Raw genomic sequence first — 20,949 nt, 5'->3', positions numbered from 1 at the left:
TTCTGCTCAGTCACTCGCACGAGCTCTAATTTAATACAACAATCATGTGACGTTTCTGTAACAAGAAGCATCTGATTCTTAATTGGGATCGAGCGCGAGCTGAGAGGAGACCTCGGAGTCTCATGTTGGCGTGACCCTTGTTGCTTTCTCCTTGCATTTCGAAACACAAGCTATTTCAAAATAATCTTATTTTTCTTAGACTGTTGTCTGAGACTTATAGTCTTGTCCAAAACAAATGGTAGGCTACATTGTAGCCTTTTTAATGGCCCATTATATTACATATTCTTGATCTGTAGTGTCCTTTTTTCTTCTTCTTTTTTTTTTTAGATTTGAGGGTCAACGACAAGTAAGAATGATTATATGTGGACATATTTTTAAAAACGTATATACACGTTATTAAAAATGTAATATTTGGATTGATCATTTCATACATTTTTGAAAATCCTTTATAAAATTTCAACAAAATTTCTGACCTGGGATAGGCTACACTTGGGTGTACAACTTGATAATTATTTTCAAAAAGTTTTGAATCGCGAAAATTTTTCTTTGAGTTACTCTGTTTGACCTGAACTAACCTTGCCTTTTCATTAAAAAGGCCAAAATATCTTTTCCACTGACTTAGATTTGGGGACAATATTGTTTAAATATAGTCCTATTAATAATAAAACTTCACTGCTAGGCATTTAACCCCTACGAAAATCGGCTATACAAAATTTAAGTCAAACATTTAAAACATGTTAATCAAAAGAGGTTTATTGAAGATGTATTCAAGTGAATAAGCATGAAACATTGTCAGTTTAAAAACATCATTAAAGTCTTGCTACGTAGGCTAACTAACATTAGGCTATGTAGACTACTTTTTATTGTTTTAGGCTATTTGTGTTGCACAGAATGTCCGTTGACAGTAAAAGAGATTAAATTAGACTAAATAACATTCGCACAGTCTGGTGGTGAATGAAATATTCAGAAAAGTATATTTAAATTAACTGGCATGTGCTTAAATGCATATTAGCAGCATAGGGTAAAATATTTTCGTGACAAAAAAAGGTCGTGTCATCTAATTGCAAAGCGTTAAAAACAATTTAGAAACTCGGATGTCATAAGATTTCAAGACATAAAGCTGAGGTTTGCACAAATCCGCGCGCTTTCAGGAGACAGAGTCTTTGGGAAACGGTTGGAGGTCAAAGGAACGAACGATTGCAGAAGATTTATTGAGCGCAAAGCTCCTTTAATTATTTTAAAGTAAGACTGAAGTAGTCAGCTAAAATAGCCTACAGTAAAAAAATAAAAACATGAGAAAAATGTATTTAGGCAGTTATGCAGCATAGCCTAATAACTGTTAATCATATATGCATCTCTAAATCATCAGCTCATGTTTGCCCATAAGGAAACTGGCATGTCATGTCATCACATGCTTTGATGCGTCTCTCACGAGCTCAGCTTGAAAGTTCCTCCCAGTTTTTAATGCAATCATAATGGCGTGACTTTCCATGACATTTATGTGACATTCATTTATCCTGCCCACCAGAACCAACACTGAAAAGACAGAACCCCCCCCAGAAATAGTTTAAAAAAGAAAATAACTGATGAAAAGTATGTGGAGACTTTCCTATTTTCAAGTACAGTCATATCGCGATGTTTCACTGACAACCCTCAGTATCTAGTAGCCTATAGGCTATTATTTTTGTCAATTTTGTCGTGAACATCTTGCTTGGGAATATAGCCTGGACCTATTGCTTTCACAGCTAGCAATTTAGGCTGTGTATCTTAAATAGGTACAATGAAATACATTTTCAATATTATTATCAATATTATATTTAACTGATTAATATTGCTTGATAATGTTTGGCACACACCTCTCTTATCACGAACTGTAGTGATGAGAGAAATTAAGCTTTTCAAAGCTTCGAATCAATTGAACCAATTGCTTCACAAAATGATTCACTGTTTCGAAGCGTTCGAAACGCCACACGCTGGTGACCCCTGCTGGTCAGAACAGTGTAAATGCAACAAAAATTCAGGTCAAACATGCATAAAAACAAACACATTGCAAATGTTTTATTGAAAGTAAATTTGACTAAATCTATTAAATAGTGGCATATATGGAATATAGCTCTCTAGAGTTCTGATTATTTTAATTATTTAATTCAATAATTATGCACAGAAGATGTGCATGCACAAGAAATGTGTCAATGTCAAAATAAAATGCCATTTGCAACCAGTAATGCAATGCATTTCCATGTGAAACAGGATATTCAGTGAAAATATACTGATTAAAGGTTATGAAGACAAACTTTGGTTCCGGCAGAGACATTTGACCTGATGTATGACATACAGGACATTTTGTTTTGCTCTATCCTCTGTGCATCCGCATTCTTCAATTCTCACCTAAGCTTATGCTACTGTATGTGCTACGTCAGGTCAGAGGTCACCCTTCTGGACCTCGACTCCCTTGTAAACACACGTACGGCTGTTGCTGGAAACCAGTGATTAGTTTATAAAGTTTGAAATATGGAATATTTGTCTTACAAAAACCAAACGCTGCACTTCAGAAGGCCTTTATTAATCCACTGGAGTAGTATGGATTATTTTATGATGGATGGATGCGCTTTTTTGGAACTTCAAAAACTCAGGCACTATTCAATGCCATTACATAGTTGAGAAGAGCCAGGATATTATTTAATATAACTCAGATCTTCTTCGGCTGAAAGAAGAAACATATACACCTAGGATGGCTTGAGGGTGAGTAAATTGTGGGATAATTTCTATTTTTGGGTGAACTATTCCTTTAACAAACATTCCAATGATTTGATTTTTATCTATCAGATTAAAAACCAAGTGTTCTGTGTAATATGTGTTCTTTTATAAATTTCTAGGGCTTGTTTGGTTTGTTCCATCATTCCATGGATTGCTCACAGGCCAATAAGAGACTATTAACTACTATTATTCCTTTTAATTATACTAATGTCTAATTTAAACTTGTACAAATGTATAAAACTGATCAGAGCTTAGGTAAAACCACAGACTGTAAAAGGGTAAAACCCGTAGACACTTGTTCAATGGTTCGCCGCTGGGGGGCGATCTCAGGGAATCCGAATGAAAACCATTGAATTTTATTTATTTATTTATTTATTTTTATTTCGCAAGAAAGGAAACAGCACTGCATGCATTGAATATGTTAACATAAAAATGAAAAGAAAAAAAATACAGACAAATAACAATAACATCTCAACCAGTAGAAAAAAATGATAATTCTTATTAAACTTGTTGTTCTTATTGTAATGAATGAGTTTAAGATATTTTACAATAAGGGAAATCACTGCGATAAATACATCAAATTTAGGCACAGTCTTAAGAAATTTCTTTTAGTTAATACATTTCTAAATGCAGCACAAAGATTTGACATACAGTATTTTCCAGGGAATAACCATGCTTTCTTCCAGTGAATACTGTCAAAAAATGTTCCAGAAAAATGTATGTGTATGTGTGAACCGTTGAATGGCTCTGCTGTGAACCATGACGTAACGACGCCTCGTTTACTGAAATCACGTGACTTTGGCAGTTTGAGACACGCTCCGAACCACTGATTCGAACCAATTCCTTTAGGTTTCGAAGCTTCATGAAGCTTCATGTTTCGAAATCGCCCATCACTACCGAAGTGAAGGAAGATCACTGGGTGGCGCTATAGACTGTGTTCACTATCCTTAAACACAGACGAAGAAGGAACGTCACCGGTGTGACAGAGGTGAATTATTTTGACACAAAATATTCTTCCTCTTGAGCATATATGCTCGTTATGCTTTGTCCGCTTAATTTTTATCATTTCTTATAATTAATTTAAAGATAAATTGAACAGAAAACGGATTATTTTATTATCATTAGAGATAAATTGCTTGCTGCTCACGTGTGTGAATGTCAGCTGTTGAGAAGAAACTCTCATTTCAGATTTCAATGTCGTTGGTTATTGTTCAGTAAATACAACTAACGTGCTTTGTATTTGATGACGTTATCAGGTGTTTGACCGGGATCAGACCGTCTATCTGATCAATCATGAGTGTCCCGTGTTTTGTAAGAACGGTGGCCAGAAGTTTCGCTGTTGGATCAAAACTGTTCAGACCAGCTGTTTTGTGTTCATGTAAAGACACAGTCACGCGGTGAGTATCCAGAATCTGGGGCTGTTTCTAGAGGCTTTGTGTTTTAAAACCTCTTGAGCTGGCTACCTAGTTGGCATGCAGCAAAAATACTGTTTAACGTTAGTTATGTAAGGAGCGCACTGGATTTTGAGACACAGCCAGCGTTTAGACACTATCCTTTGTGTTCAACCTAAACTTTACAAAATTTGTTTCAGAAAAATGTCATCCAGAAGACAGACTGACCATCTAGAGAGAACCTCTAACGTTCATAGAGACATGGTGAGTCTTATTAGATTTCTTTATCTATATTGGATGGCCTGTTGACCTCTGATTCCTCTGAACATATAAATGGTTAACAAATGATGTAGCCAAGTAGGTGAAAGTTCAGACACTTATTCTGTGTTGTAGGTCAACCACTGTCATTTGATTTTTGCCATGAGAATTCAAGACGACATAATCATTTATTTATTATTTATTTCTACTTTTATCGTACTACTTTAATTTGTAGATATGTAGCATACTGGATAGTATAGTGTTATTTCATTAACATATTATGCAGATTATATTGTCATGTTATATATTATCACACTTAAATCATTGAGTGTGTGTATAGTTTTGAGTGATAAAAATGTATAATGGCTCTCATTTGTACATCCAAATTGAATAAAGCATTACATTTAAAATCCTGAGAGGCTGAAATATGGGGATTTTATTGTAAATTCTCTGTAAAGACATGATTTGCTGTTCTGTGTGCATCCAGGAGCTTTTCTCTGCACGTGTTAGTGAGGTTATGAACGAATCTGAAGCAGTAAAGCGACTGAGACTGGAGGTTCCACATCCTGACTTCAGCTTCCGTGCTGGACAGTGGTAAGAACGCTATACTAAATGATATCTTGTATTAATGTGATGGGGCTGTGGGGGTATATGAGACAATAAAAGTTGGGAAACATTAATCTAGACAGTCTGGAGCTAATACTGTTCCTAAATGTTACTTTATTTTCATTTGAAAGTGACTAATGGATAAGAAGACATGGAATTTTTCAAAATGGCCAGGAGATGGTGCTTTCCTCTCACTTAAAATTCTCACTTATTTCAGTGTGAGAAAATAAATGAAAAAAATCTATTCGTACATCAACCTCTCCTCGCACTTTCTCTCTCACTTTCTGCTCTTGTTGTGTGTGTCTGAGTTTTGAGGGACCCTGAGTGAGGTGAAAAAGTCAGGTGTTGATTTATGCAGATATATGCACATAAACTCCTCCAGACCATATGATGATGTGTTCCTGCTAAAGAACACGAGTCAGGGAGAGCAGCGCGAGTAGGTGTGTGTGTGTACGCCTGACATATGTGCTTATCACTTATTCATGCTCTGCATACACATATGGTGACTCTTAAAGCATATGTTGTTTCAGTTTTTTTTTTATTAAGTATTATTGATTTAAGTAATTTTGAACACTAGGGTTTTGTTGTCCTAGAATGTTACTGTGTCAAGACAAGTCACATTTATTTATATAGCGCTTTTTACAACACATTGTTTCAAAGCAGCTTTACAGAGATACTGTGTGGGAAGAATACTTTCTCTTAACTTTCTAAAAGTAGTTTATGTAGTTGTGTTGTTAGTTTTCAGTAGTGTGTCAGTATATTATATTATATTATATTATATTATATTATATTATATTATATTATATTATATTATATTATATTATATTATATTAATCATTTTGAATTGCTCCCTTTTTCACAGGGTGGATTTCTTCATCCCAGGTGTGGAAACAGTGGGCGGCTTTTCCATTTGCTCGAGTCCTGGCCTTCTGCAGAGAGAGGGAGTTATCGAACTGGCCGTCAAAAACGCACGCCATCCTCCAGCACAATGGATTCACACAAAAGTGAGTGAATGAAACAAAATATACACTACCTTTCAAAAGTTTGGGGTTGGAAAGATTTTTGTTTGTTTGCTTTTGAAAGAAGCCTCTTATGCTCACCCAGGCTGCATTTATCTGATCAAATATAGAGTAATATTGTGAAATATTATTACAATTTTCTCTTTTAATATATTTTAAAATCTAATTTATTCCTGTGATCAAAGCTGAATTTTCAGCGGTCATTACTCCAGTCTTCAGTGTCAAATAAAATACTAGTGCAAAGTGCCCGTGCAAAATCAGTTTTCGTGTGTGTTTTTAGTAATTGTTGGTTCGGTGTGTTTGAGTGCTCATTGTTACAATTGCACAGCAAAAGTTCAGTGACTTTTTTTATTTGTGCATGGTAGAAAGCAAATACTGATACTGACATAATGACATACAATAAATGTGGAAAATTGAACTACACGATTGAGGGAGCAGGCTACACAGTGAACTCCGAGAAAACGCTACGCTTGAGCAAACAGTTTGTGAATAGGCTACTACAAATGATGGCCGTGAAAAAGAGACTGTGAATGCATTGAATAGGATATGTTTAGTTGGTGAATAGCATAGGCTACTATTACACAGTAGCGACAACGTTAAGCGCACCAGAATAAAATATAATATTAAGAAATAAACAGTGTAGCTGAGATTAAGTTAACATCCACAAATGAATAAGCACGACGTCGATTCAGGGAGCAGGCTACACAGTGAACTCCGAGAAAACGCTACTTAAGCTCCGCTGCTTTCTTCGACCCTCTCTGTCTCTGGTCCTGGGCTGTGCTCACTCAGTGTCAGTGTGAGAGGGGGAGTGGCCAGTGGCTAGAGCGGCAAAAGCCAATGTGTGCTTCTTTTACCGATATATTTACCGATATCTTTTGCATTTCTAATCCAAACAACGCCAAACTTGGCACTGCACTTACTCGTGCCCATAGCAAGACACCTAAAGACACTTGAAATCCATCGGACTAACGGTTCGAGAGATATGCGAATAATAGACACACACACACACACACACACACAGACAGAAAGACGTTCCTGTAATTTATAGATAGATATAATATTCAGAAGTAAACAGTGTAGCTGACTTACAGATTCAGTTGACATCCACAAATGAATAAGCGCAACGATTCAGGGAGCAGGCTACATGGTGAACTCCGAAAAAACGCTAAGCTTGAGCAAACAGTTTGTGAATAGGCTACTACAAATGATGGCCATGAATAAAATATAATATTCAGAAATAAACAGTGTAGCTGACTTTATGTTTAGCTGACAGAGTGTTTATGTCAGAATGTTTATTTTTAAACCACAACCTTCTAAGTGCTTCTTTTACCGATATATTTAACGATATCTTTTGCATTTCTAATCCAAACTACGTCAAACTTACTCATGCCCGTAGCAAGACACCTGTCAAGTTTGAAATCCATCGGACTAATGGTTCGAGAGATATGCAAATAACAGACACACAGACAGACGGACGTTCCTGTAATTTATAGATAGATATGTACTGTTACTTTTGTAAAAAAAATAATTCATCCTTGCTGAATAAAAATATTAATTTGTTTAAAAAAAAATCTTACCAACCCCACACTTTTGAACTGTAATAGAATTAGTATCATTATTCAGATTTTTAATCTGTTTTTATTTGGAATGTACTATTCCCTGATTTTATTGAAATGTTTGTTAAAGAAATAGTTCACCCAAAAATAAAAATTATCCCATAATTTACTCACCCTCAAGCCATCCATATGTTTCTTCTTTCAGCCGTAGAAGATGTAATGGCATTGAATAGTGCCTGAGTTTTTGAAGTTCCAAAAAAGCGCATCCATCCATCATAAAATAATCCATACTACTCCAGTGGATTAATAAAGCCTTCTGAAGCGGAGTGTTTGGTTTTTGAAGACAAATCCATATTTAAAACTTTTAAAAATATAATCACTGGTTTCCGGCAACAGCCGTACGTGTGTTCACAAGGGAGTCGAGTTCCAGTGGAAGGGTGACCTCTGACCTGACGTAGCACATACAGTAGCATAAGCTTAGGTGAGAATTGAAGAGTGCGGATGCGCAGACAAAATGCCTGTTATGAATTAGAAGTCTAAAATGTCCTGTATGTCATACATCAGGTCAAATGTCATCCCTCTGCTGGATTAAAAAAGTTAGTTTTTAATCAGTATATTTTCACTGAATATCCTGTTTCACATGGAAATGCATTGCATTACTGGTTGCATTAATGCATTACATTTCTTGTGCATGTACAATATGGATTGTTTTTTTTTATACGATTATTCTACCATAGAGAAAGAAAATGCATTTGAAATAATTAAAATAATCAGAACTTTAGAGAGCTATATTCCATAAATGCTGATGAATGCCTTTATTTTATAGATTTTCTCCAAAAAAATATATTCTCTCCCCTTTTTTTTTGTAAATTCCGATTTGTCCTCCTCCGTTTCAGTGCTCTGTGGGCTCTCAGGTAGCAGTGAGGGTGGGAGGTAATTTCTACTTTGACCCTCAACCTTCGGACCCTGTGGTGGACCTGTTGCTGGTAGCTGGTGGTGTGGGCATTAACCCTCTGTACTCCATCCTGCTGCATGCAGCGGATCTGCTCAGACACGCTGATGGTCACAGGTACACACCAGGACACACACACCTGTGCTACAGCGCCAAGAACACCAAAGAGCTGCTCTTCAAGGCAAGTATATGCACCCTTGACTTGTCACTGAGGGGAGATTAAAGCTGCCAACTGATTTTTAGATATCTGCTCCATTTAGAACACCATTATTGACATTTGTCATGAGCGACCAGATAGATTCTCCTGCGATCTCCATGTTACCCAGCAGAGCTCTGACATAGAGCAGGAACTTCAGCCTTACACCATAAGTGAGTAGAAATATCTACAGTTGTTATTTTTGCTATCTGTTTCCTAAAGTTTTATGCGTCACATGAGATATTCTTGTGTCTCGGCAGGTGGAAGGATATCAGAAGAGGAGCTTCAGCGCTATGTAGACTCGGAGCGCACATTGTGTTATCTTTGTGGCCCTCCTCCTATGATAGAGAAAGTGAGTTCAGACCTGCAGAGAATCGGCCTACCGGAGGACAGAATCCTTTTTGAGAAATGGTGGTAGCTTTAAACCTCCACCCAAAGCAGAGGACACAGTGATGGATGCATTTGCATCGGTGTCATTATAGAAACAGACTTTAATGGCAATGGACCTGTAATAACTTTGATATCTGTTGAAACGCACAACAGACAGACACTATGTCTGCATTTGAACAATTTTACCTCATTTTAAAGATGGACTCAACAAATTGACCATGACAAGCACTGTAATGATCTACATCATAGTTCATTTGCTGGTTAACGTCAGGAGTCCTGTTTTGAAGGCATGTTAAAAGATTGCACACTCAGATTGCACTGTTTTTGTTTTTTTAGGTCTGAATAATTATGTTTGCATTTTAGAACACATATTTATTCATTTCAAACATTCTTCACAGGGACGTAGAAATGATCTGGAAAGAAGAAAACATAAAACATATTTTTAACTATATTTAATATAGTCCTAATTTGCTGAAAGGTGCTAAACATGGTAGAAGTCCCTTTAAAGTCATTGCAGTATTTATTATAAATGTATCCGTGCACATCATTTTTTTTAATTCACGTGCCCTCATAATCTTCAAACAAAATAAGCCATATCCATAACACCCATGAGCAGCTATTTCCAGCTTTGCAAGTACAGCTCTCATCTATTTAAATTTTACTTAAAGACCGAAATTTGTTTGTTGAAATTGTTTCAATAACATAAAAATCAGACAAGAACTGTATCATATATTGTGCTTTTTAAGAGCAAGTCATGCCATTTTTTTTGCCTGGTTGTAGTTTATCTAATTTTACTGTAAAAAGGGGGACTACAGCTGCAATGTTGATTTTTTTTTTGCATTATAACCAGGCAAAATTAAACTCTTAAAATATAATGTCAATAATCGTCATGTTCGAAACAAATTATTTTTCTCTAGTAGCAAGCAATTGTTTAAATATGTAAAGTCACAATGAAAAGCGACATTGAAAACTGCAAGCTTTTGCTGTAAATCAGGGTTCCTCAAATCTGGCCCTGGAGGGCCACTGCCCTGCAGAGTTTAGCTCCAACTCTACTCAAACACGCCTGAACCAGCTCAAGTTCTAGTTACTAGAGTTACAAGAAGATTGCAGTTCGGTGAGTTTGATAAGGGTTTGAACTAAATCTGCTGTAAATGATGCGTCTTTAATTTGCATCTTAAGCCCATCATTGAGAGCTTTTATTTACACCATTAACTGTCTCACGGACATTCACTATAACTGTTACTTTACAAAGTAAGACATCAGTTACTGCCATCCTTACTGCGACTGTCTTAAATAAATAAATCTTTTTCATTTTACGGATTTGAGCTAGTGTATGACATATTGCGTATGCTAATATTGTATGTAATAAAACGAGCTAACATCACAGATTCACACGGGTACAAGTCTCAACACATTGGTCAGCGTTTAGCATATTCAGAGCTCCTTGAAAGGACGTTTTCATACATTTGCTACAGCAATTTACCCTAAAAACCTAAATAATTACGAGATTCAAACCCCTCTTAGCAATCTTACCAGGACAGTTACTCCATCAGCAGATGTATTTGCCCAGACAAGGGCCCGACTATAGTGTGTTCTGCCTGAATAAACATGAGCATATTGTAATGGTTAAATATGCATAAATGAATAGTCAGCACACTCCAGAGAATAAAGCTCTCTCTGTTACCGCCACTCGCACTTCCTCCAATTTAACACACGTAATTGTGCGCTTTAATTCCTGATCGCCGTTTGTAATGCCGTCCTTTTTTCCTGGGCTGATGTTCGGGATGTCGATTCTCTGCGTGTGGAATTCCACCGTCCTTTCCGCTTGATCTCTCCTCTCTGGGCTTTCTGGCAATGTCTGCCCATTTTCCTTTTGGATAATCTCACATTGTCTCATCAGACTTGTGTTTTCTCTCTCCATTCTTTCCATTTCTCTCTCAATCGTTGCCAGCGGTGATATCTCCCTCTCTGATGTCCTCTTACTATTCAAGTTCCTTTTGTTTTGACCTCTGAGGTGCAGTTTCTGGAAAACATACACACAAACTGTCAGACACTGAGCTACTTTTGAGGATTTTAATGTCAACTGACAACGCTATTACAATTTCACACAGTTCTCTTAGACAACTCTAATCTAATTTTAGCAGAATCCTTTCTTTTGTGGCAGAAATAAACCTTGTGCCATGCATACACACCGTCAAGTCTCTCCTCTTGCGAGGCAGCGTGGGTCTCTGGAGGAAGAGGATCTGTTTTGTGGCCAAACTTCCATCACTAAGACAAAAATAACAAATCAGATGTCTGTAAGAGCTGTTTAAATGAAGAATAAAAACTAAGAGAAGACTTCTTTTTCAGGTAATGTTTAGCCCCTAAACTGTATCATTGAACATAATGGTCTTGATTAAAGGTTTAGCATGACTTTGGGACCTTTTCATTTTGACGATGGGGGTGGGCAGCACACACATTAGTCTCCAGCCGTATGGAGCCAGAGACTGGAGCAGAGGGATGTAGTCTGTCTTCACTGCGACACCCTGCAAAACAGTCAACATAATGTGTGAAAACATTTCACTCATTCCCTATTGAGACAAATTGTGTGAATGAGCACATATGTTTGCACTCATTTAAAAGTTAGTTGGTAAGACGAAATGTGTAAGTTTCACTACAAATAATAGAATTGTTCATGTAAGTAACAGAGTAGACTTACATCAATCACAGTCCATTGCTCAACTACAATAGCATCGTACACTGTGGTTGGCCCAACATCACCTGAAGGACTTTGGAAGATAAAAACACTTTCCACAGTGGAAGAAGATGCTGAAGATAAAGAAAAAAGGATTGGAAAAGGTTTATATGAATTCAAGATATACCAGGACGTAGCACTCATATTACTATGAATGGGAGAAAGTGCAGCTTGCAATATGGCAGAATAAGTCCCGCCTTCAAAAATAAAGGGCCAATCGCCAGTTAGTAAAGTCTTCATGTCACTGCAGCTGCCCTTAGGAATCTCCGGTTACTACAGCCTATTTAATGCTATTTGAGCAGTAATTTATGGGATAGTTTATCTCAGATTTTGTTGCTGTTATGAAATATGTTATTTAAATGTAAGTATGGCAAATAGTGTTTGGGATTTCAGGATTTCCCTATTCAAATAGATAGGACTTAGTCTTGTATGCCTGAAATAAGTGCCCGGAGGCGTTGCAAATAGAGTGGTGCAGGTATGACGTCACTTTGTAGGCCAATCGGCAGTTAGCGTCACACTGGTTCCATCGACAAAAACCCAATAGGATTTTCCCATAGGTTTTTGGATTATCGCTAAAAACAAGCTCTGTGATCAACAAAAGTTTATGATACTTAGACGTTTTGTCCATCAAGATAATTATCACAGATGAACAAAACTTTGATGAATTTTGAAGCCTAAATGCAGTCGCCAGAAGTAAAAAGCTAAAGGTAGGCTATAAACGAACTACACCACGGTCCCTCAAATTCAACGTCACCATCACTAAGCTTCCGACAACTCTTTCAGTTTTTATCTAAAAAAATTTTTTTCCCAGAAAGTTTGACTTAGAATAGTTTCTAAGAGCACAATTATAAGCATAACGATGCTGTAAAAGCAGACTGAGTTTATCTGTTCAGCGTGAGGATGTTTAATGTCCCAGACAGTCTTTTGGTGAACAAGTCCCATTTAGCCACTTGTTAGCAACCACCTTTTACAAGACACGTAACAGCTTAAAAAATGGGGTGGGGTGATATTGATGTATGTTATGTTGTAGAACAAAATGTCAAAGTGTCTTGAGCTTTTGTTCATCACGGACCTAATTTAAGCCATTTAACCAAAAACCCATTAAAAAAAAAAACATTGACTCTGGGACGATAGAACCGGAAGTGCAGACTCGTTTCCGCATTTTGGCCTACAAAGTGATGTCATATCTGCTCCACTCGCCAAGTGAACAGACTTTCCTTGAAAGGGACTTTATATGAATTGTTGATCAAATTTGTTTTATAGTCACCGCTGATTATAGCTGATTTCTAAAATAATTATAAAAGTAGTTATTTTAGTTTTGTTTTATTGTTTTTTATTTTATTAGATGTTATGCATTTTGTCACATTTGTTTTTTTCTAATAATTGTATCATTAATTCATTAAAACTCGTTAAATGAATAAATGTAATACATTAGTAGAATATGTTTTTTTATTCAGCAAAATTTACTACCATTTGTAAATTATCACTACATCTCTAGTACCTGCGTCATCTCCCAGATGAAAGTAGCCGTCGATGAGCTGTGCGCCACTTCTGAAGTGCTGCGTCATGTGATCCAGCCAATGAGAGTCAACCGAGCTAACAAGCCCCGCCTCCCTGTGCACCTGCATTGGAACCCTCAGAGAAAAGTATTTTGGCGATCCCGACAGAACTATCGTATGGTTGTACAGCGCGAACACCTGCACACCTACACATACAGAAACAAATACTTAGACTGTTGCTACATATTGATTCAGACTTAAAAAGCCAGATAATTATAAACAAACTTATAGATAAGCAACTGCTACATGAGCAAGTGTTTTTCAGAATATCTGCAAAACGAAGCCGCTGATAAACTGTGCGTCTGAGAGTGCTATTGATTTTATACAGCAGCTGTTGTTTTAAAGTTAATAGTGAGTAACTTAAATTTTAAACACAATATTCCCTGTTACTTGGTCTACTTTTGCTCAGCAAACAAAAATAATTCCAAACAAAGCCACAGAAGAATTACCGTTGCGCAATACACAGCAATCACTTTCCTGAATAAATCAGTGCGTCGACTGTTAAAAAAAATTTCTGTATAGTCGTATAGTATGAATGTGTGTGGTATGAATGAAATTCGGACGTAGGCTACTACATCCGCCATGTTGTCAATGTCATGTAGCCTATGGCATCAGTAGCGTCGCTTCATCACCATTCACAACTCCTCTCTCATGGGATAGCAAAGTGCCTATTGAATGCACACTTCAGAATCTCTTTTTGCCTACTGTTTTCGAATACTATGTATTCTGACATAGTACTCCGTTTGCGCATTCCGTTTTTCGCATACTATATAGGCCTACTATATATGCAGCAAGTCACTTGTTTAATTCCTGAATCAATCAGTGTTTGAACAAATTGGTTGAATGAATGATTCCATGTGATGTATTTTGTCAATAGATTCTACTATACTATATGTAATATGTACTTCTACTATATGTAAATCGTCTCTACAGTTAGATTTGAGTCATCAGCATATTTTGAAAATAATTATGAATTGGACCAACACAGTGGAAGTGAACTGAGACAAATCAAATTCAAGTTTTCTTCACTATTAAAGAACTGTGATTAAATCAGACCTGGGAATTATAAATTGCTCATCTTATTTGATATAATTATCTTGATAAGACTTGATATAATCTAAAAGAAAACATGTTTTCTTGTTTGTTTTTCCACCAGCCCATTTTCTGTATTTCTACAGGCTGCATACTTACGATTCAACATCTGGGTGGTTCCAGTGCACTTGCTGGGTTTGTCTTGGCTTTTGACCTGCTCTCTGTGCTCTCTTTTGTGTTTTTCTGCCAAACCACAGCTGGACAGGACCGACTGCATTCTAGTATTTTGGGTTTGATGTGGCTCTGATGCACAAGAGCTTAATATAAACTCATGCGATGACACTCGATTCTTTAAATCATCAGCTTGTGTACATTCACATTCAACATTTAGGTATTGATACTCTGGACACTGATGGTTCTCGGTGAAAGGATTCTGATTATTCCAGCCCTGGCTGCTCTCAGTGCTTTGTATTTGAAGGCTGTGGTTCATAAAGTCTTCATCGTGTTGGCTCTGGTTCTCAAAATCTGGATTAAAGGTTGTACGATACTGGTTTCGATGATCCCCGTTGCCTCGATCCTGTTGGCTCTGCTCGCTCACAGGGCTGAGGGTTGGAGGTCTGCTGGTGTGATGCACAGAACAGGGACTGGAGTGCAAGGAGGAAAGCTCTTCTGGTTCCCAGTGACCAAGGAAATATGGACCCCCACCGGGCTGGGGCAAAAACCCCACAAACAGATCACCCTGATCAGCCAAATCCTGCACCTGCATCCCCAAAAACAACCAGGACTAATTGAAAACATTAAGACATTCATCATGACACCTGTTCTATTCAAAGTGTACAATCAAAGTTGACAATGAATGTAAATGGATTCCAATGTAATATGAATAATTTTACAGTGTCTTTGGAAGAGGAAGGTGGTGCATTTTCCTCTAGATGCTTTTAAAATAAGCTCTGTGGAGCTGTGACAGGAAATGCTAATGAAAACCATATTTTCCAATCATCATACTGTCACGCCACACACGCATATGTCTAAATCATCAGTAAATGTCACACGGCGCAAACACTTCCCCACACACACACACACACTCAGTCAAACACTGCTTATCTCCAGATAAATGCAATTACTGAAAAGGCGAGGGGGTGACGACTAATGGAATGGCAGATGAATACGGGGTGTCTGTGTCTTTGCAGCAGCCTGTCAGCTTTTGTTTTCTGTTTTACAGCCATATTGTAAGACCATGATAGAGAGAGTCTGAAGTAAGTGGGTTTTTGATGCCATCTTTAATTGAGTGATGACACTAAGTGTGCCACTAAAGTGAATGAAAAACAAATTGACCTGCTGCTCTCTGTTTGAATGAAAACAAATTAACTTTAAAATAAGGTCAAACCTTTTTCACATAGCCCTGTATGACTTCTGGGTCAGGGTCCTGGTGACCGAGGTAACACACGTCTGTTGTGAGATGAGGCTCCACCCAGTTCAGCAGACCACTGTCGGAACCACTGTAACAAAAAAGCACCATAAAGCGACTTTTGAACATCTATAATTTAAATGCACATGAAATCAAAATAGGCCCTATTACTCAGTCTTGATTCATCTATGAACCTTATTCCAAAGAAAGAAAATCCCTTGTGGCAAGCAGGGTGGGGCCAAGAGCCATGGGAACGGAGCGGGGCTGGTGGCACGAGTGCTAATGATTGGTCTTGAGTCCCACAGAGGAGTTCCAGAAGGAAAAAAAGGAGGAGTAATGACATTGAGGGAGGAGAGAGGACCAGGCCATGGACATTTATGTTTTGTTTTATTATGTTTACATGCGGCACATTTTGAACTTACTGTTTAAAAGTTTGGGTCAATGTTTCTAAAAAAATTGAAAATGATTCCTATGCTCACCAAGGCTGCACATATTTGATTAAAAAAAAAAAAAACAGGAAATAATCAGAAAAATATATTACATTTTCAAAGATCTGTTTTCTAGTTGAACATATTATATATACTATATAAGTTATTCATCATTAACTTTATAAATATTTTTTTGGAAAATAAATATTTTGTAACAGTATTTAATGTCTTTACTGTCACTTCTAATCGATTTAATGCATCCTTGTTGAGGTAAAATATTGATTTCTTTTAAAAACCTTTTTTACTCACGTATGGTATGGTAGTCACAATTTTTGTTTTTTTTAAAGTCACTTTTTAAAACCTTTTACTGACCTGACATTTTCACACAAACTAAAATGTAAAGTAACTCTCTATTTCTAAGATGATCACAGCACCACTTTATATGATTTAAGAATGCAACATAGTTGTATATAATGCAAAAATATTACTATTTGAAATGTTGATTGATGTGTACAGAACACTGTTTCCCTTTCGTTCAGTCACTACGAGTTACGTCAGTGAATGACAAATTGGGGGTTTCGCTTAGAAGCCTATCACCTTCGAGTTCTACAAAATGAGCCAATGGCAAGGAAAATGCCATGGGTCTGTGGAATTTGCACAGCGCAACTCCGCCCCACCGCGTGGGTATAAAAGGAGGGACGCTGGCAATCTCGCATTATGTTTTTGCTTCGGAGCCAAGAGTTTCTGTTCACTCCTCTGCAAGCCTGTATCGGAGTTCTTCGACTACGAGACGAGCGGCTCTCCAGAGTGTTGGTGCAACGGCGTGTTCCAGCGAGATCACATTGCCTGCTGCTGGTCTGTGCAGTGATCTGCCAACAGTGCGTGTGCTTCTCCCTGGGCGCTTCAGCACGCTGCTGAGCTTTTTTCCTCTCACAAAAGAGCTTGCGCGTGGCACGTCTTTTTCAAGATGTCTCGTCCGTGCACTTCTGGGTGCGGTCGGTTCGTTTTGCCATCTGATGGGCGTCATGAGGAGGTCACGAGGTCCTGGAAGTCTCCATTGTCTTCCCGTGATCGTTCGGCGGCCTCCTTTGCCTTCTCTTCCCTCGATGGGGCCGCGGCTAAAGGGTACACTGGGGTCGCTTCTACCTGGCGTGGTGATCCAAAGCAACCCTCCAAAGCCTGTAAGTTTTCATATACCCTGGTGGCAAAATCTTATAGAGCTGCGGGGCAGGCTGCCGCCTCGCTACATGCCATGGCTATCCTGCAGGTCTACCAGGCCCGGATGCTCAGGGACATGCACGAGGGTAGAGCTGATCCGGGGCTCATGGAAGAGCTCCCTGGATCAGGTAATGTCCATAGCTGTGGTCCAGGAGAGGCACCTTTGGCTAAACCTGGGTGATATGCGAGATGCTGAGCAGACCCGGTTCCTAAACTCCCCTCCCGCCTGGCCCCAACAGCAGCCTTCACCCGGGCCGCGCTGTGGAGGTGGCCGCAGGAAGGCGCCTCAGTCCACACCAGCCCCGCTGCCTACCAAACACCAGGCGAAGTGGCACTCCTGATGCAGACTGCTCAGAGATGGGCTGCAGTTCTTCATGGGAGATGGTAGCAGGGCCACTCCTTCCCCCTCTCGGCTGGCAGCACTTTAATGTGGTTAAAGGAAGAACTGACACCCCCATCTCTGAGCCCCCAGAGGCCGCAGATGGCAGTGTGCGACGCTCTGCCTCACCACCCTCGTCCCCCTGTCGCCAGACCCCTGTCAGAGCAGGCCCCCGCGGAACGCTCGTCCTTCCCTGGTCTCCTCTTTCAGGACGTGGCATATGACCGTGCCTCACACCGGGGCGCTCCGCCTCCCACGTCCGGGCCGGTCATTCCACCTCGCTGCCCCATCGTGGGTACATCTGTGGTTCGCATTGACCCCACTGGTTCAGTTTTTGGGAGCCTGGCTAGAGCTTCCCAATCTGTGCTGGCTGCCCCTACTTCATTGTACCCAAGAAAACCGGTGGGTTATGGCCAATCCTGGACCTGCGCGTCTTGAACCAAACCCTTCACAGGCTTCCATTCAAGATGTTTACAGCCAAACGCATTTTTGAATGTTTTCGTCCTCTGGATTGGTTTGCAGCGATCAACCTGAAGGACGCGTACTTTCATGTCTCCATTCTTCCTCGACACAGACCGTTTCTATGGTTTGCTTTCAAGGCGCAGGCATACCAGTACACGGTTCTCCCATTCGGGTTAGCCCTGTACCCTCGCGTCCTCACGAAAGTCGCCGAGGCAGCACGGGGATCACATCCTGAACTATCTCGACGACTGGCTAATTCTAGCTCTCTCTCAAGACCAGGTTTTGCAAACATAGGGACCTGTGAATATGCCACTGGCTCCGGCACCTGGCCCGTCTGGGCCTTTGGGTCAACTGGGAAAAGAGCAAACTCTCCTCCTCCTCTTTTCTCTGTATGGAAATCGACTCGGTCGCCATGTCCTCGCAGCTTATGAGCGAGCGCGCGAAGTCACTGCTGAATTGCCCGAGTCAATTCGAGGGCAAGAGTGCGGTTCCACTGAAGTTATTTCAGAGGCTCCTGTGGCATATGGCATCCGCAGCGGCAGCCACACCACTCGGACTGCTTCATATGAGACCGATTCAGCACTGGCTTTGCGATCGAGTCCCGAGATGGGCATGGCAACAGGGCACGCTCCGAGTACCAGTTACTCGGGCCTGCCGTCAGACCTTCACCCCGTGGTCGAACCTCTCCTTTCTACGGGCCGGAGTGTCCTTAGAACGAGTTTCCAGGCATGTTGTTGTCTTAACAGATGCCTCCACCACGGGCTGGGGTGCCATGTGCAATGGACATGCTGCCGCGGGCTCCTGGACAGGACCTTTGGCATGTCAATTGCCTCCAGTTGCTGGCAGTACGCTTGGCTCTGCACCGCTTCCGGGCGTTGCTCAAGAACCAACACGTACTAGTCCGTTCAGACAACACGGTGACAGTAGCGTACATCAACCGACAAGGTGGTCTACGTTCCCGCCATATGTTGCAACTCGCCCGCCATCTCTTCCTATGGAGTCAGAAGCATCTGAGGTTGCTTCGAGCCATTCACATCCTGGAAGAGCTGAACCGTGCAGTCGACGAGCTCTCAGGGTTTTGGCCACTTCCTGGGGAATGGAGACTCCATCCCCAGATGGTTCAGCTGATTTGGGAACCGTTCGGCAATGCACAGATAGACCTGTTTGCCTCCCTAGACTCTTCCCATTGCCGCTTGTTTTATTCCCTGATCGAGGGGACCCTCGGCACGGATACACTAGCGCACAGCTGGCCGCGGGGCCTCCGCAAGTATGCGTTTCCCCCAGTGAGCCTTCTTGCACAGGTCCTGTGCAAGATCATGGAGGACGAGGAGCAGGTCCTTTTGGTTGCGCCTCATTGGCCCACCCGGACTTGGTTCTCCGAACTGGTGCTCCTCACGACAGTCCCTCCCTGGCCAAAGGACCTCCTTTCTCAGAGACTGGGCACCCTCTGGCACCCATGTCCCGATCTGTGGAACCTGCATGTGTGGGTCTCGGCAGGTTTGAGTACCATACCACCTCAGGTGGTGGCTACCATCACTTCCGCTAGGGCCCTGTCCACATGCCTATGCGTTGAAGTGTGACCTCTTCGTCACCTGGTGTTCTTCTCGCTGAGAAGACTCCAGAAAATGCCCAATCGGGTCCATGCTCTCCTTCCTCCAAGAAGGGTTGGAACAAAGGCTGTCTCCTCCACCCTGAAGGTTTATGTGGCCACCATGTCTGTGCACCATGACCTTGTGGAGTCGAAAACGGTGGAACAGCATGACCTGGTCGTCAGGTTCCTGAGGGGGGGCGAGGAGACTAAATCCTCCTCGCTCTCCTATTATACCCTCTTGGGACCTCGCAGTGGTCTTATCAGCCCTGCAGAGAGCTCCCTTTGAGCCATTGCGATCAGTGGAGCTTAAGTTCCTGTCTATGAAGACAGTGCTCCTGGTTGCTTTTGCCTCCATCAAGAGGGTAGGGGACCTGCAGGCATTTTCGGTTGACAAAGAGTGCGTAGAATTCGGCCTGGCTAACTCTCACGTGATCTTGAGACCCTGGCCTGGATACGTACCCAAGGTTCCCACCACTCCTTTCAGGGATCAGGTGGTAAACCTGCAAGCGCTGCCCTCGGAGGAGGCAGTCCCAGCCTTGGCACTGCTCTGTCCAGTATGCGCCATCCGTGCTTACGCAGACAGAACGCAGTGTTTCAGGATCTCAGACCAGCTCTTTGTCTGTTTTGGTGGGAAGCTGAAGGGAAAGGCTCTCTCCAAGTAAAGGTTGTCTCACTGGATAGTGGACGCCATTGTCTTGGCTTACCAGACGCAGGGTCGTCCATGCCCCCTAGAGGTGAATGCACACTCCACCTGGAGTGTGACATCCTCCTGGGCTTTAGAGCATGGGGCCTCGCTAACAGACATCTGTAGAGCTGCAGGCTGGGCAACACCCAACACTTTCGCGAGATTCTATAATCTCCGGGTAGAGCCAGTGTCCTCTCATGTACTCGCTTCCACTAGCCAGTAAGTAGGACCTGCTCTGTGTCATCGCTTGCTGCGCCATTCCACTCCACGGACTGGATAGGTGCACTATTTCACTCAGAGTTCTCCTTAGACCCTGAGTTCCTCCTGC

The 20,949-nt window shown here is 40.7% G+C and overlaps 2 protein-coding genes across 2 annotated transcripts in view; one reads left to right on the top strand and one right to left on the bottom strand.

Moving 5' to 3' along the window:
* Window positions 1–3,693: 3,693 nt before the first annotated feature.
* On the top strand, window positions 3,694–11,532 carry oxnad1 (oxidoreductase NAD-binding domain containing 1). Its single transcript, XM_084130202.1, has 8 exons — window positions 3,694–3,745; window positions 4,014–4,154; window positions 4,349–4,412; window positions 4,894–5,000; window positions 5,875–6,016; window positions 8,484–8,720; window positions 8,800–8,908; window positions 8,996–11,532. The coding sequence occupies exons 2-8, from the start codon at window positions 4,051–4,053 to the stop codon at window positions 9,151–9,153; spliced, it is 921 nt and encodes a 306-aa protein (XP_083986328.1). The 5' UTR covers window positions 3,694–3,745; window positions 4,014–4,050; the 3' UTR covers window positions 9,154–11,532.
* Window positions 10,774–20,949, bottom strand: part of rftn1a (raftlin, lipid raft linker 1a) — a gene marked incomplete at its 3' end in the record, with an annotated part of 30,294 nt that continues 20,118 nt past the window's right edge. The window contains exons 4-10 of the mRNA XM_084130201.1: window positions 15,838–15,949; window positions 14,610–15,210; window positions 13,361–13,564; window positions 11,824–11,933; window positions 11,547–11,650; window positions 11,318–11,393; window positions 10,774–11,148 (exon numbers count right to left, since the gene is read on the bottom strand). Coding sequence (XP_083986327.1) covers window positions 10,774–11,148; window positions 11,318–11,393; window positions 11,547–11,650; window positions 11,824–11,933; window positions 13,361–13,564; window positions 14,610–15,210; window positions 15,838–15,949 — 1,582 coding nt within the window. The remainder of the gene's footprint in view (window positions 11,149–11,317; window positions 11,394–11,546; window positions 11,651–11,823; window positions 11,934–13,360; window positions 13,565–14,609; window positions 15,211–15,837; window positions 15,950–20,949) is intronic.

This window comes from Abramis brama (assembly GCF_963993115.1).
Source record: "Abramis brama genome assembly, chromosome: 12".
Classification (NCBI taxonomy): domain Eukaryota; kingdom Metazoa; phylum Chordata; class Actinopteri; order Cypriniformes; family Leuciscidae; genus Abramis; species Abramis brama.
The sequence above is the reverse complement of the archived record's forward strand: the minus strand, read 5'-3'. Positions and strand labels throughout refer to the sequence as shown.